This window comes from Myotis lucifugus, unplaced genomic scaffold, assembly GCF_000147115.1.
Source record: "Myotis lucifugus unplaced genomic scaffold, Myoluc2.0 scaffold_671, whole genome shotgun sequence".
Classification (NCBI taxonomy): Eukaryota; Metazoa; Chordata; class Mammalia; order Chiroptera; family Vespertilionidae; genus Myotis; species Myotis lucifugus.
The window spans coordinates 189,435-204,964 of NW_005871719.1; the positions used below are offsets into that span (position 1 = coordinate 189,435).

The 15,530-nt window shown below is 37.4% G+C and overlaps 1 protein-coding gene across 6 annotated transcripts in view; it reads left to right on the forward strand.

The window, feature by feature from the left end:
• CCAR1 (cell division cycle and apoptosis regulator 1) overlaps positions 1 to 11,150 on the forward strand; it is a 63,239-nt gene extending 52,089 nt beyond the window's left edge. For 5 of the 6 annotated variants that reach the window (XM_023746386.1, XM_014447517.2, XM_014447518.2 and 2 more), the window contains 8 exons: positions 1,723 to 1,962; positions 2,353 to 2,464; positions 4,855 to 4,937; positions 5,566 to 5,712; positions 7,745 to 7,865; positions 7,955 to 8,140; positions 9,894 to 10,099; positions 10,795 to 11,150. In XM_023746386.1, coding sequence (XP_023602154.1) covers positions 1,723 to 1,962; positions 2,353 to 2,464; positions 4,855 to 4,937; positions 5,566 to 5,712; positions 7,745 to 7,865; positions 7,955 to 8,140; positions 9,894 to 10,099; positions 10,795 to 10,854 — 1,155 coding nt within the window. In that variant the 3' untranslated portion in view covers positions 10,855 to 11,150. Of the gene's footprint in view, positions 1 to 1,722; positions 1,963 to 2,352; positions 2,465 to 4,854; positions 4,938 to 5,565; positions 5,713 to 7,744; positions 7,866 to 7,954; positions 8,141 to 9,893; positions 10,100 to 10,794 lie in introns of those variants that run through there. The other variant, XM_023746387.1, reaches the window with a different exon arrangement.
• Positions 11,151 to 15,530: the final 4,380 nt, after the last annotated feature.

The window sequence follows — 15,530 nt, forward strand, 5'->3', positions numbered from 1 at the left end:
TTTTTGTTTAATGGTTAAGAGAAAGTAGAATTTTAAACATCTTTAATGGTCATTTTACTAATAATAGAGTTATTTTTATTAAAAATGTATAATGACTGAGCATGATTTAAATATAAGATCAATTACAATTTTAATACATTGTATTATCCTTTATGATCAGGAAAATAGATTAAACTGTTTTACCAAATATACTGAATATATTGCCAAAGATTACATATTTAGCATTTCAAATTAATTTGTTGAAAGCAATTAACTTTAGATATATTTACATAAGAAATTTAGTATATAATTTTAGGTTCCTGAGTATGCTAAAGTTCATTACCTATGTGTTCTCAAATAATAATGCATGCTTCCTACTCAGAATTTTGAATTGGTTTCCCTTACCTGGAATGCTCTTCTAGTGTCTATCTATCTATGGCGTTCCCCTGTCACCTTCAAGACACTTTTTAGAATGTCCGCTGATCAGAGAGGCCTTCTCTGATTATAGTCTTGTTACTCTCTGCTTTTATCTTGCTTGTTTCCTTATAATTTGATGTTAATTTCATTATTCTGCACTTTCTCTTACTGTGTTGTTAGCTCATGTGAGTTGGGATTTTTATCTGCTTTCTTAAGAAATAATATGTTGCCCTGGCTGGTTTGGCTTGGTGGATAGAGCGTCGGCCTGCGGACTGAAGGGTCCCAGGTTCGATTCCGGTCAAGGGCATGTACCTTGGTTGCAGGCACATCCCCAGTAGGGAGTGTGCGGGAGGCAGCTGATCGATGTTTCTCTCTCATTGATGTTTCTAATTTCTAACTCTCTATCCCTCTCTCTTCCTCTCTGTAAAAAAATCAATAAAATATATTTTAAAAAATAAATAAATAAAATAAAATGTTTTTATTGATTTTTAGAAAGAGAGGAAGGGAGAGGGATAGAGAGATAGAAATATTGATGAGAGAGAAACATCATCCAGTGGCTGCCCCCTGTAAACCAATACTGGAGATTGAGCTCAAAACCTGGGCATGTGCCCTGACTGGGAATTGAACTGGTGACCTCTTGGTTCATGGGTTCATACTCAACCACTGAGCCACACTGGCCATGCTTATCTACTTTCTTCACACTATATCCCCAGTGCCTGGAACAGTTCCTGGTACACAGTAGGCATTTCATTAAAAAAACAAAACAGCCGAAACCGGTTTGGTTCAGTGGATAGAGCGTCGGCCTGTGGACTGAAGGGTCCCAGGTTCGATTCCGGTCAAGGGCATATACCTTGGTTGCGGGCACATCCCCAGTGGGAGATGTGCAGGAGGCAGCTGATCGATCTTTCTCTCTCATCGATGTTTCCGACTCTCTGTCTCTTTCCCTTCCTCTCTGTAAAAAATCAATAAAATATATTTTAAAAAAAAAAAAACTTGGGTAAATGAATAAAGTACATTTATCATGAAGATTAATTGTATAAGGTAGTAGAGATTCTTTTTTTTCTACTCCTGATTTTCTATAGCATACTTTTGTTTTTTAAAAATAATATTTGACCAAAAGGATACTAAACATAGTATTTATATCTTCAGAAGAATTTTTGAGGATTTTGAGGCTTCTCAACACCATTGACATCAATTATTATAACTGTTTTTAGTGCACATTAATTGTTAGATATTGCAAGTTATTTGACAAATTACTGACTGTACTGGATTTTTTTCAGTATTTCTATTAAAGTTGTCTGGATTGCTGTTGGTATCTTTTTATAGGTTTCATTATTTGCAGAACTTTTCAATGAAATGCTTCAAAGAGATTTTGGTGTCAGAATATACAGATCATTATTATCTCTTCCTGAGAAAGAGGACAAAAAAGAAAAGGAAAAGAAAAGCAAAAGAGATGAGAAAAAAGATAAAAAAGAAGAAAGAGATGATGAAATTGATGAGCCAAAACCCAAACTAAGAAAATTGGGGGATGATAAAGATAAGAAAGAAGATAGAGATGAAAAGAAGGTCTGTAATAATTTCTCTGACACCAAACCTAATTTAGAAGTTTTCCAATTAATCTCTAGAATATAACAAATAATGATGAGTTTCATCAGAATAGTGAAACATAAAGGCAAAACAAACGTTTTAGTGTATTCAAAATTTAAGTCTTTGACTTAAGCCTATATAAACATCTGTAACTAGTTTTATAGTTTATTCTTTTTGTTTAAGCCAGACAGCATGATTTGATTTACATATATTGTGAATGACAGTTAATTCTTAAAGTGTATTATTGTAATAAATATTTAATGTGATTCTACCTCAAGTAAGTTTAGTGGATTTAATTTTTTTGTTTGTTCTAAGTCGATATTTGGTAAGATGTTTTGCATATTAATTTTAAGGTATTTTAAATTACAGAAAGAAGATAAAAGAAAAGATGATTCTAAAGATGATGATGAAACTGAAGAAGATAATAATCAAGATGAATATGATCCAATGGAAGCAGAAGAAGCTGAGGATGAAGAAGATGGTATGATTCAAATTTATTTCTAAAGAACGTATGTACAGCCCTGGATGGTTTGGTTCAGTGGATAGAGTATCGGCCTGTGGACTGAAGGGTCCTAGGTTCGATTTCAGTCAAGGGCACATGCTCAGGTTGCGAGCTAGATCCCCAGAAGGGGGCATGCAGGAGGCAGCCGATTAGTGATTCTCAGATCAGTGATTCTCTCTCATCATTGATGATTCTATCTCTCCCTTCCTCTCTGAAATCAATAAAAATATATTATTTTTTAAAAAGAAAATATACTTATATGTAGTCCGTAGATACAAACAATAGTGTGGTGAAGGTGTGGAGTGGGATAGGGGCTGAATGGAGGCAGGCCAATGTGTGGGACAATGGGAGACATTGTGATACTGTCAACAATAAAAACTCATCTTAGTATAAAAAATATATTTGTTGTTTAGTAACTTTATCTTTGAAATCTATAATTTTAATATTTTTTAGAATACAAACTATTCTTTAGTGAAAAAATCTTTATATTAAGTAATTTTATTTTTAGGTGAGAGACTTAAATATATTTAAAAAAAGAAAACTGATTTTTGCATTTTTCTTTTATATATATATATTTTTATTGATTTCAAAGAGGAAGGGAGAAGGAGAGAGAGAGAGAAACATCAGTGATGAGAGAGAATCATCAATCAGCTGCCTCCTGCACACCCCCTACTGGGGACCGAGCCCACAACCCAGGCATGTGCCCTTGACCAGAATCAAACCTGGGACCCTTAAGTCCACAGGCTGACGCTCTATCCACTGAGCCAAACTGGCTAGGGCTGATTTTTGCATTTTTCAAATATTATGAAGACTATTATACATCCAAGTTTTTTTTTTTGCTGTTTTTTGTTGTTTTTTTTTTACCTAATTGTTTATTAGGTAAAAATTTTGCAAACATATATTAGTGGTAACAGTGGAGTTGGAGAGTATTGCACCTTCTCCAAACTGCACAACAAGAACCACCAATAGTGGTGCTTGCGGACAGCTTGGTGACCCATTGGGTGTCAGGATGTCTGATGGCTTTATGGAATGGATCAATGAGGGTAACCTCAACAAATCTGTGCATTGAACTTCACCAAACCAGTTAGAATTCAAGACTCTCAGGGCCCCACAGTGCCACCCAGCTTCTTCCTCAGAAGCAGACTGAAGGCTTCCAGCAGATTTTAGCTGGTTACCACCATGATATGATGGACAGTCTTGCCCTAGATTGCACCCTTAGGACTTGAGCGTTTGCGTCCACCACTGTGCTCATGAATCTGATCTATGACATGACCTTGCATGGCCTTGTATCCCAGCTTTATGAGGCCAGGTGGAGAACAGAGAGCTGGCAGTACCGCCATCAGTGCACCCTGAGAAGAAAGCGCATTATATCAGACTGCTTCTTCCTGGATGTACTTGTAAGTGCTCTTCTTGGCTTACCTGATGGCTGCAACCAGGTTGAAAGATATCACCCAAGTTTTAAATCAAACTTTTACCAATAGGAATGATACTCAAAATACTTTACAATAGATTACCTAACCAGTCATAGATGCCAGCCATAAAGTTCCTGTAAAGTTCCACTGTCAATTTTCTAGGTTTTTTAATAACAGTTTGAGCTTGCCAATATATACCACAAAACTCACTCATTTTAAGTATACAATTTAACTTTTTAAAAAATATATTTTTATTGATTTCAGAGAGGAAGGGAGAGGGAGGGACGAAGAGAGAGATAGAAACATCAGTGATGAGAGGGCTGCCTCCTGCATGCCCCACACTGGGGGTCAAGCCTGCAACCAGGCATGGCATGTGCCCTGACCGGGAATCAAACTGTGACCTCATAGTTCATAGGTCAGTACTCAACCACTGTGCCACACAAGCCGGGCTCCTTTTAGCTTTTATTTTTTTAATTTAAATTATTTATTGTTGAAAGTATTACTCCTTTTAGCTTTTAGAAAATATCCTTGGCTCTGTGTTTTGTTTAAATTTGTTATTTTCAATTTTGTGTATAAAATTCAGGTTTTTTAAAATTGTGCCATCCAGATATTTATAGAATGTTTCTTTTATCTGATTAAATAAAGGCAGTCTTTTCTTTGCACAAGTCAGTTTATAAGATTCTTTTATTGTTTTTAATTGTTTCTTACAAAATCCAAACTATTTTTATTTATGTGTTTCTTTGCTAAAATGTCTTTTTTTTCTTTCTTTCTTTCTTTTTTAATTTATTGGAGTTACATTGGTTAATAAGATATAGGTTTCAGGGGTATAATTCTATAATATATCCCATTTGCTAATGTGTCATTTGAAAACTGATTAGTAATAGAAAAGTATTTTTTGTCTCTGTTGTAGTTGAAGTCTGTATTGAGTTTGTTGCTACTCTTGTATTTAATTTACAGATCGGGATGAGGAAGAAATAAACAAACGAGATGACAAAAGAGATATCAACAGGTACTGCAAGGAGAGACCCTCTAAAGATAAGGTATTTATTGTTTACTGTGTTCTTTATAATGTGATAATTCCATTTCTTACATAATCCAGGCTTATTACTAAACACTAGAGGCCCGATGCACGAAAATTTGTGCACTGGGCGAGGAGGGTCCCCTCAGCCCTCTCACCGTCCAGGACCCTTCGGGGGATGTCCACCTGCCAGTTTAGGCTCGCGTCCTGGGGGATTGGGCCTAAACTGGCAGTCAGACATCCCTCTGGCAACCTGGGAACCTTCAGGGGATGTCTGACTGCAGATAAGGCTATGGAGGAGGCGGGAGAGGCTCCCGCCATCACCACACCACTGCGCTCACAGCCATCAGCCCGGCTTGTGGCTGAGCAGAGCTCCCCCTGTAGGATAACATAGTTATGAAGTTTATTGGTCCTTGTATATCTATATATTACCACTCAGAGCAAAATTCTGCTATTTTTATATTTGTGGTTATGTCAGATAACCAGTACATCTTATTCCTTTCTCCCATACACATAAACCAGATATCAACTTATTTGAGCTAAGATGGGGTAAAGGTGTTTTCCAATTTTTGTTATTATATGGACATAGTCTCAATTTCTCACTTTTCAGGGGTAAAAATTATATGCTATGTCTTCTATATTCTCTTTAGGAAAAAGAAAAGACTCAGATGATCACAGTTAACAGGGATCTGTTAATGGCATTTGTTTATTTTGATCAAAGTCATTGTGGTTACCTTCTTGAAAAGGATTTGGAAGAAATACTTTATACTCTTGGACTACATCTTTCTCGGGCTCAGGTAATCTTGTGAATATTTAAAATGAAGAGCATTTTTAAGTAACTTTTTTTTTATCTCTTAGATTTTTTAAGTATAAAAGCAATACAGTATATATGTATTAAATATAGTAGTACAGTCAAGCAGTTATGAAATGTATAAAAAAGTTAAATGTTGCCCTAGCCGGTTTGGCTCAGTGGATAGGGCGTCAAAGGTACGGGGTTTGATTCCAGTCAAGGGCACATACCTGGGTTGCAGGCTTGATCCCTAGTAGGGGATGTGCAGGAGGCAGCCGATCAATAATTTTCTCTTGTCCTTGATGTTTCTATCTCTCTCTCCCTCTCCCTTCCTCTCTGAAATCAATAAAAATATGTTTTTAAAAAGTTCAATGTCCCCTCTCCTAATTCCCATCCAATATGTATGAAATCATTTGATAGATATTGATAGACAACTTTTTTTCCATTTAACAATCTATCATGGGCATTCTACCATGAAAATAGAGTCCCACTTTATTCTTTTTATGACTGTTTAATATTACATGATGTAGATGTGCATAATTGCCTTTAACTAGTCACAGTTGCTGGCTGGCTTTCAATTTTTTAGAATTGCAAACTAAGAGGGAAGGAGGGGGTGGGTAAGAGATCAACCAAAGGACTTGTATGCATGCATATAAGCAGAACCCATGGACACAGACAGTAGGTGAGTGAGGGTATGTGCTAGGGGGTGGGAACAGCCAGGGAGAGGTCAATGGGGGAAAAAGGAGACACATGTAATATTTTAAACTATAAAGAATTTTTTAAAAATTTCAAAGAAAGAATTGCAAACTATGCTATAATAAACATCCTTGTACATTCTATCTATATATATAAAAGCCTAAGCGACCGGCTGACTGGCTGGTAGGAATGACGTGCACTGACCACCAGGGGCAGATGCTCAATGCAGGAGCTGCTGAGGAACAGCAACTTTGCAGAGTACCCTCTTGCACTCTGGGACCCCTCAAGGGATATCGGGCTGCTGGTTTTGGCCCGATCCCTGCAGGCCAGGCCAAGGGACCCCACCTGCCGGAGGGACCCCGCTCACTCTGCAGACGCCCTTTGAGCCCTGGCACGGGACCGCGAGAGGTTGGCTCCAGGGAGTGTCCAGCCTGTCTTGCCCAATCCCACCCCACCTGCCACCTTCTAATTAATTTACTTTCAATGTGCACAAATCCATGCACCGGGCCTCTAGTCTACATAAAAGCCTAAGCAACCAGCCAACTGTTCGACCGACCAACCGGTAGCTATGACGCGCACTGACCACCAGTGGGCAGACGCTTAACATAGGAGCTGCTGAGCTGTGGTGACTTGGCAGCTGTGGTTCTCGGGTGACGCACCCGAAATCAGAGCAGGGAGCCCGATTCCAGGGTGCATCACCTGAGAACCACCCTCTCGCAATCCAGGACTCCTTGGGGGATGTCAGAGAGCCGATTTCGGCCCAATCCCCGCAGGCCATGCCGAGGGACCCCACTGGTGCACAAATACATGCACTGGGCCTCTAGTACTAGTATTATAATAACTGTCTTTGTACATATAATTTATGTTAGTTTTTCTTTCAGCATTAGACTTTTGTTTTTAACAAAAAATTTTCAACCCTAGCTGTTTGGCTTAGTGGATAGAGCATCAGCCCTGTGAACTAAAGGGTCCTGGGTTTGATTCTGGTCAAAGACATGTATACCTTGGTTGCAGGCTCGATCCTCAGCTTTGGTCGGGGTGTGTGCAGGAGGCAACCAATCAATGTGTCTCTTTCACATTGATGTTTCTCTCTCTCTCTGTCTCTCCCCCTGTCTTCCACTCTGTCTAAAAATCAATGGAAAAATATTCTCAGGTGAGGATTAACAAAAATAATAATAGTTTAAAAAAGGTTTTTCAAATTATAATTGGGATTTTAAGTTTCTATGGAAGATAGTTCAAAGATTAAGTGCTCTCATTGGGAGTGAGTACCTGAGAAAACACAGTTTTTGTTCAAGGGGAGTAAAAAAATTATTTTCATCTTTGTAACTTTTTTACTTATATAACAGGTAAAGAAGCTTCTTAATAAAGTAGTACTCCGTGAATCTTGCTTTTATCGGAAATTAACAGATACCTCAAAAGATGAAGAAAACCATGAGGAGTGTGAAGCTCTGCAAGAAGATATGCTAGGTTTGCGAGTATTATTTTAAAATTGTGCCACTATATAATTGTATTATTAGTTAAAGAAAAAGTAAAATATGGTACCTTTTATATTATAGGAAACAGGTTATTACTTCCAACACCAACAGTAAAACAGGAATCAAAGGATGTGGAAGAAAATGTTGGCCTTATTGTTTACAATGGTGCAATGGTAGATGTAGGAAGCCTGTTGCAAAAATTGGAAAAGAGTGAAAAAGTAAGAGCTGAAGTAGAGCAGAAGCTACAGTTACTAGAAGAAAAAACAGGTAAGAACAGAATTGGATGTGTCAGTACTTCTAACACCCTATTGGTCTATATACAGGGTGTCCCCAAAAAATGTATACACACTTAAACAGCTGGTAGCTCAACTTTGAGCATGAAAGGTAGTTTAATAAATACTGCCTTTATAATTATTCAGTGTGTATATATATTTTTGGGGGACCCTATATTTGTGTAGATACATACATGCCTTTACATATTATACATCATATATTTTAGTCTAGGCCACATAATTTAACTTTACTTTTGACCATTTTGGTTAAATGTAAGAAATTGCTTAGCTATATGAGACTTAATTTTAGATCTTCATGTGTATGCTCAGGTTTTTGTTAGTTTTTTGCTGGTTCTTAAAAATATATTTTGATTGATTTCAGAGAGGAAGGGAGAGAGAGATAGAAACATCAATGATGAGAGAGAGTCATCATTGGCTCTCTCCTGCATGTCCCACCCTGAGGATCAAGCCTGCAACCCGGGCATGTACCCTGACCAGGAATTGAACCTTGACCTCCTGGTTCATAGGTTGATGCTCAACCATTGAGCCATACTGACCAGGCATATTCTCAGGTTTTTTATTGTTCTGTTGCATCCTTTTCATCCTTTTTTTTTTTTTAAAGATCTGATTTTTTAAAAATACATTTTTATTGATATCAGAGAGGAAGGGAGAGGGGGGGAGAGAGATAGAAACATCAATGATGAGAGAGAATCATTGATTGGATGCCTTCTTCACGCCCCCTACTGGGGATCGAGCCTGCAACCTGGCATGTGCCCTTGACCAGAATCCAACCCGGCACCCTTCAGTCCATAGGCCAACGCTATATCCCCTGAGCCAAACCGACTAGGGCAACCCAAGGATATTTTTCCATTGATTTTTAGAAAGTGGAAGGGAGGAGGAGAGACAGAAACATTGATGTGAGAGAGACACATCAATTGGTTGTCTCCTGTACATGCCCCGACCAGGGCTGGGAACCTGCAACCAAGGTACATGCCCTTGACCAGAATCGAACCCAGGACCCTTCAGTCCGAGGGCCGATGCTCTGTCCACTGAGCCAAATGGACAAGGGCTTCGTCCTCCTATTTTTGACTAGTTTCTGCTACTTTGTCTAATCTATGCAATCATCTAAAAATGGAACCTGGCCCTGATCAGTTTGGCTCAGTGGATAGAGCGTCGGCCTGCCAACTGAAGGGTCCCAGGTTCAATTCCAGTCAAGGGCATGTACCTTGGTTGTGGGCACATCCCCAGTGCGGGGTGTGCAGGAGGCAGCTGAATCGATGTTTCTCTCTCATCGATATTCCTAGCTCTCTACCCCTCTTCATCTCCCTTCCTCTGTATAAAATATATTTTTTAAAAATAATAAAACAATGGAGCCCTAACCAGTTTGGCTCAGTGGATAGAGTGTCAGCCTGTGGACTCAAGGGTCCCAGGTTAGATTCTGGTCAAGGGCATGTACCTTGGTTGTGGGCACGTCCCCAGTGCGGTGTGTGCAGGAGGCAGCTGATCGATGTTTCTCTCATCGGTGTTTCTAACTCTCTATCCCTCTCCCCTCCTCTCTGTAAAAAAATCAATACAATATATTTTTTAAAAAGAAAAGAAAAACATCTGATCTTTAAAAAAAAAATGGAACCTGGATTTTAGAAGTAATACTTATATAAAACTTAAGTTAGTATTGCAGTTTGCTTTGTAATTTTTGAAATTGACATTTGTGGGCTATTTTAAGGAATTGCATATGCATTTTTTAATAGATGAAGATGAAAAAACCATATTAAATTTGGAGAATTCCAACAAAAGCCTCTCTGGTGAACTCAGAGAGGTTAAAAAGGACCTTAGTCAGTTACAAGATAACTTAAAGATTTCAGAAAATATGAATTTGCAATTTGAAAACCAACTGAATAAGACAATCAGAAACTTATCCACAGTAATGGATGAAATCCACACTGTTCTCAACAAGGTTAGTAGTTTGTACTTTCAATGTTTTCATAATTTATTCCAGTTTTTTAATCTATTTCACACTATTTCTTGGTGGTTTTTCTAGGAGCAAATAATGGTAGCGTTCTGCCCTTCATCAGATTGTTCAAAAGCAATTTCCTAAATATCATATTTTTCTAGAACCTACTCAGGATGTCAACATGGTTTATGTGAACAGATTTCCTATAGCAAATGTTATTTGTATTCCTCAGTGAATTTGAATTTGAAGAAGATAAAACCACTCTTTTCTTTTTAAAACCCATTTACTTTTGGGCAGAGTTGAGAAGCTCTTTGGCACTCTCAAAATTAATTTACTAGTACTCTTTTGTTACTAGGGAAAAAATCCAGTAATTCAATGCCATTTTAAACTAACTTCAATAATAGAGATCTACAATCTTTTTTCTCTTTCAGAACAAGAAGAAAAAAAGCTATAGTGCAAGGAATTCACTACTGTTATTCCTTAGAACTTCTCATTTCTCAGGGCTCAGATGGCTTTCTCAAATACTAGAAGCCATTCTGCATAGAATTTAAAGATTTGAACATAGTTGCCCCACAGGTTCAATTTTCCATAGATATTAAAATGGAGTATCTCTGTTTACTAATGTTTATTATTTGTTATAGTTACATTTAAGAGACTCTAATAAAATATACTTTTTCCTTGTCTGTTATTTTATATAGGATAATGTGAAGAGTGAAGATAAAGATCAGAAATCCAAGGAAAATGGTGCAAGTGTATGATAATACGTGTAGTGACGAAGGAATGGTGTTAAATAATGTAATATAAAAAATCATGATACAAGAATGTTTGGAAGTGATGCATGTTTGATTTTAGTAGTATAAATATCTGTTAGTACAAACGATGTATAAAGTTTTATGAATGTGAGAGTCTGCTTTTGAAAATTGCTTGTAATTCCTGGCATTCAAATTATTAAACACTCCTTGAGTGAAATAATTTTGCATTGCAAAATGTTTTAGGATCAACTTTGTTATAGTTTTAACACCAATAAACTTCATCAGTTTAATTGACAGTAGAATTTAATTACCAAATGTCTTTTATTAAAATACTAGGGGGAAAAAGAGAGAAGAGAGAGGAAAAAAAAAACCCTAGAAAATTGCGGTAATTTTATTTATAGAATTTTTTAAAGTTTTAGTATTTTAAAATTTTAGTATAAATCATAAAATAGCATGCTGCTTAAGTTTTGCAAGTTTTTGACCCAGACTTTTTTACTTGTCATAAAAAGATATTCCTCTAATATCTGTCTCTAAAAACATTCATTAAAAATTCAATTTATCCAACAGAGAGTACATAAAAAACTAAGAAGCAATTGACAGTTGATATTATCTATGGAAGGCTTTACATAGAATTAACAGTTCTGATGTTAATGTTACTGCTTTCAGTGAATTGTTCGACTTTTTACGAAGAGCACCCATATTATAATTTTGAGGGTTTTTTACAGTATATATCAAGTGTAGTACCAAGCCAGTAGATGTCACTATGATGTCTTAAGTTAAGCCTTGTTTAATTAAAAATAATATTTTTTATTAGTCTGTGTACTTCCTTCAGAATTGAGTGGATACATAAGAGTTGATTAGCTGTTGAGTGGAAAAAGTAGGAAATGTGATATACTGTTAAACAGTGTTTCTAATCAGGTGGTGAATTTATCCCCAGAGGACATTTAGGAGTGTCTGAAGACATTTCTACTTGTCACAGCTGGGTGAGTGCTTACTAGCATCTAGGTAGGTGCTAGAGACCAAGGATGTTGCTAAACATTCTACATTGCATAGGATAGCCCATACTCCAAAGAATTATATGTAACCCAGAATGTCAATAGTACCCATGTTGAAAAGCTCTGATTTAAAGTAATATGTGGTTAAGTGATATGTCTTTTAAGTTGCTGTTTCTGGTCTTATGGTTTGTTGAACTCTGAAGTCAGATTACAGATTGATCCATAATTGTACAGTTATTTTCCCCATCTTTAGAGTAAGATGAAACATTACAGGGTGGTTGGAAAGTTGTTTCTTAAGGGAAAGTCTTGGAGATAAACTTTTAACTAAAAGACAGCAAAGAAGGTGGTTCTTTAATAGAGAATATTTTTAAATGAGAAAAATAATTATAAAGTTCACCTCTCAGACTTACTTTTCCCAGAGATAGTTAAATCATAATAATACTGGAAGCATGGAGAAAAATAGATAAATCTTTACATTATATCATTTCTTTTTTAAAAAAATATATTTTATTGATTTTTTACAGAGAGGAAGGGAGAGGGATAGAGAGTTAGAAACATCGATGGGAGAGAAACATCGATTAGCTGCCTCCTGCACACCCCCCCACTGGGGATGTGCCCGCAACCAAGGTACATGCCCTTGACCGGAATCGAACCCGAGACCCTTCAGTCCGAAGGCCGATGCTCTATCCACTGAGCCAAACCAGTTAGGGCTATTATATCATTTTTTGAAGGTAAATTTCTAAGCTAGGAAAATAAGTTACATATAGAAAATTTGGTTTTAAAGAAAATGAGGGAAAGAGCACCTGTGTTTGCCCTTTTTTTTTTTTTTCCAGAAGCTGTTTATTTTCTTTTGTTAACCGTCTTTCCATTCTGTGGAAGAACAGCTTAAGACCACTCATTGGTTGTTCCTACCCATTCAGTGGCAATGGGGCTGCAGATCAGTCTTCAGTGGCAGGCTGAGTGCTGCAGTCTTTTTATTTATTTTTTATTTTTTTAATATATTTATTTCACAGAGGAAGGCAGAAAGAGAAAAAGATAGAAATGTCAATGATGAGAATCATTGATCAGCTGCCTCCTGCATGCCCACATTGGGGATCAAGCCTGCAACCCAGGCATGTGCCCTGACCTGGAATTGAACCGTGACCTCTTGATTCATAGGTTGACGCTCAACCACTGAGCCACACCAGCCGGATGTGAATGCTTCAGTCTTCAAAAGGAAACTGCTGAATAGGCACAGAGGGCACCTGCACACCTTCAGAGCAGCCTGCAACCCCAGGCTCAGAAGCAGTGAACTCAGGAGCTGGAGCATGCCGTTCACCCTAAAACTTCTCCTTGGTCTGTTTTTCACTTTCACACGATTCTGAGCCCTAGCCTGTTTGGTTCAGTGGCTAGAGCATCGGCCTGCCTACCAAAGGGTCCCAGGTTTGATTCCGGTCAGGGGCACTTAACTCGGTTGCAGGCTCCTCCCCGGCCCCGGTTAGGGTGCATGCAGGAGACAACTAATAGATGTGTGTCTCTCACATTGATATTTCTCTCTATCCCTCTCTCTTCCACTCTCTAAAATCAATGGAAAAATTTCCTTGGGTGAGGATTAAAAAAATTTTTTTTAATTGTTTTGAATATTCAGAAGTAAAAATGCAGGCTATTCTCTAACTGCTGTTCATTATCTCATTTGACGTTAACCAAGTCAAAAAATTTATTATATTAACATGATACATGATAAGATTTAATTTTATTTTCCAATCATTTTTATGTTCTCAATGCCTGGAACATTTTTGGATATCTAATACTTGGTTCAGTCATTATAGGACAGTTGAAATTTTAAGACTTCATTATTTCTAAATTTTGTCTGAGTTCTTTTTTAAAGAAGATATAGTGACATTTAGACTTTATTTATGTACACATTTCACTCCTCTGAAAATTTTCAGTTATATCCAACATATACTTTTCCATATTTTACCTGTTCTGATCCCCTAACCACAACCTATTACTACTTAGAATTAGAGATGACTAATCATTGGCTTATGAACTCTTGTCCAACTTGCTTAAGTTTGCCCCTTTAAGATGATTTGAGGTGCTCTCGCCTTTCAGCCTAACAGTCCTAAAACCTTAATCATTAAGTTTTGTAGCTTGAATGAATAAATAGTTTTACTGGTGAAGAAAATAAGAACCTTAATCCATTATAAAATCCAAAACTTAACCTCTGAAGTGGCAAAGGAGTGCTGGTTCTTGGGTGTTAGTTTTCCAAATAGAAGAAAGAACTTCCTGCTTCTATTTCTGTTGTGCAATTGAGCCATCACAAGAGACAATGGAACTGCTTGGATTACTAGAAATAATCCCAACATATTTTGAAGAAGCTAAGATTAGGCCTAATCCTCTGAAAATAGTCAACAAGGCAAAACCATTAAATAAAAATTTTTAATATGATCCAAGTAATGTGACAGGGTATTTCAGGATATTTGTAATATTACATTCCATAAAGAAGATTCTAGAAATGACCAAGAGGGGAAGTTCAGAGTCATAATTAACCACTCAGTGACACTCAATAGACTTGAAAAATCTTAGGAGTGATTTTGGTATTAATCTAATAACATCTGATTTTGGATGACACCAAATTTTATAGGTTTATAAAATATTTTTATATAATTAACCTCAATGTACATTAACAATTTGAACAAATTGTGTTTCAAGAAATTCCAAAATCACAGGTGTTGTGTTTTTTTTAACACTATCATTCATGTGTTTTAGCAGAGTGAAGCCTAAATAATGTATTTGTTAATAGTAATTCTTTGGGAAACTGTCTCAGTATAGGTGGAAAACAAAAGAAACGTGTGAAGACCCTGAGCAGGACAGGCTGGAATAGGTGGGACAGGTTAGCTGATTGACACCTTTTCATATCTCCCTTCTCTATACCCTGAGAACTCACAGTAACTGCATGTGTTACAGTATAACTGAGCCTCACCCCCTACGCAGTGCAAGACGTGCAAAGACCATTCATTCCATCAATTGTGTGCCCTTGGGCACTCTCTCATTCTGAAGAGTGGCCAGGATATGTAATTGTACCTTTGCTAAGGGTCAAAGCTTTGCTGACTTTTGCCAAAGGTGGACTCGGGAGAAATGACACTTGAAGTTGGGCTTTTATGTTTTTGACAAATCTTTTTTTTTTTCTTTAATATATTTTATTGATCTTTCACAGAGAGGAAGGGAGAGAGCTAGAGAGCTAGAAACATCGATGAGAGAGAAACATCGATCAGCCGCCTCCTGCACATCTCCCACTGGGGATGTGTCCGCAACCCAGGCACATGCCCTTGACCGGAATCGAACCCGGGACCCCTCAGTCCACAGGCCGACGCTCCATCCACTGAGCCAAACCGGCTTCGGCGTTTTTGACAAATCTTAATGTTTATTTCACCACCAGTAGAGACTTACAAACTTGCACACAGGATCACAGACCATGATAATCCCAAAAGTCAGCTCTTAGGCACCTTCCCTGTGCTTCGGTTGAAGGACAAATCTCAAGTGTCTCTCTCCTGTGGGGCACAGTCTTAGCCGAGATCGAAGGAAGGAATAGCAGGGATTTCTGCCACTGTGACAGCATAATTGTGTTGTGCCTTAACAAAGGTGGTCACTTTTTTCTGGTAAGAAAAGCAGTATTTATGTAAAAACCAAAAAAAAAAGTTTAGAAAC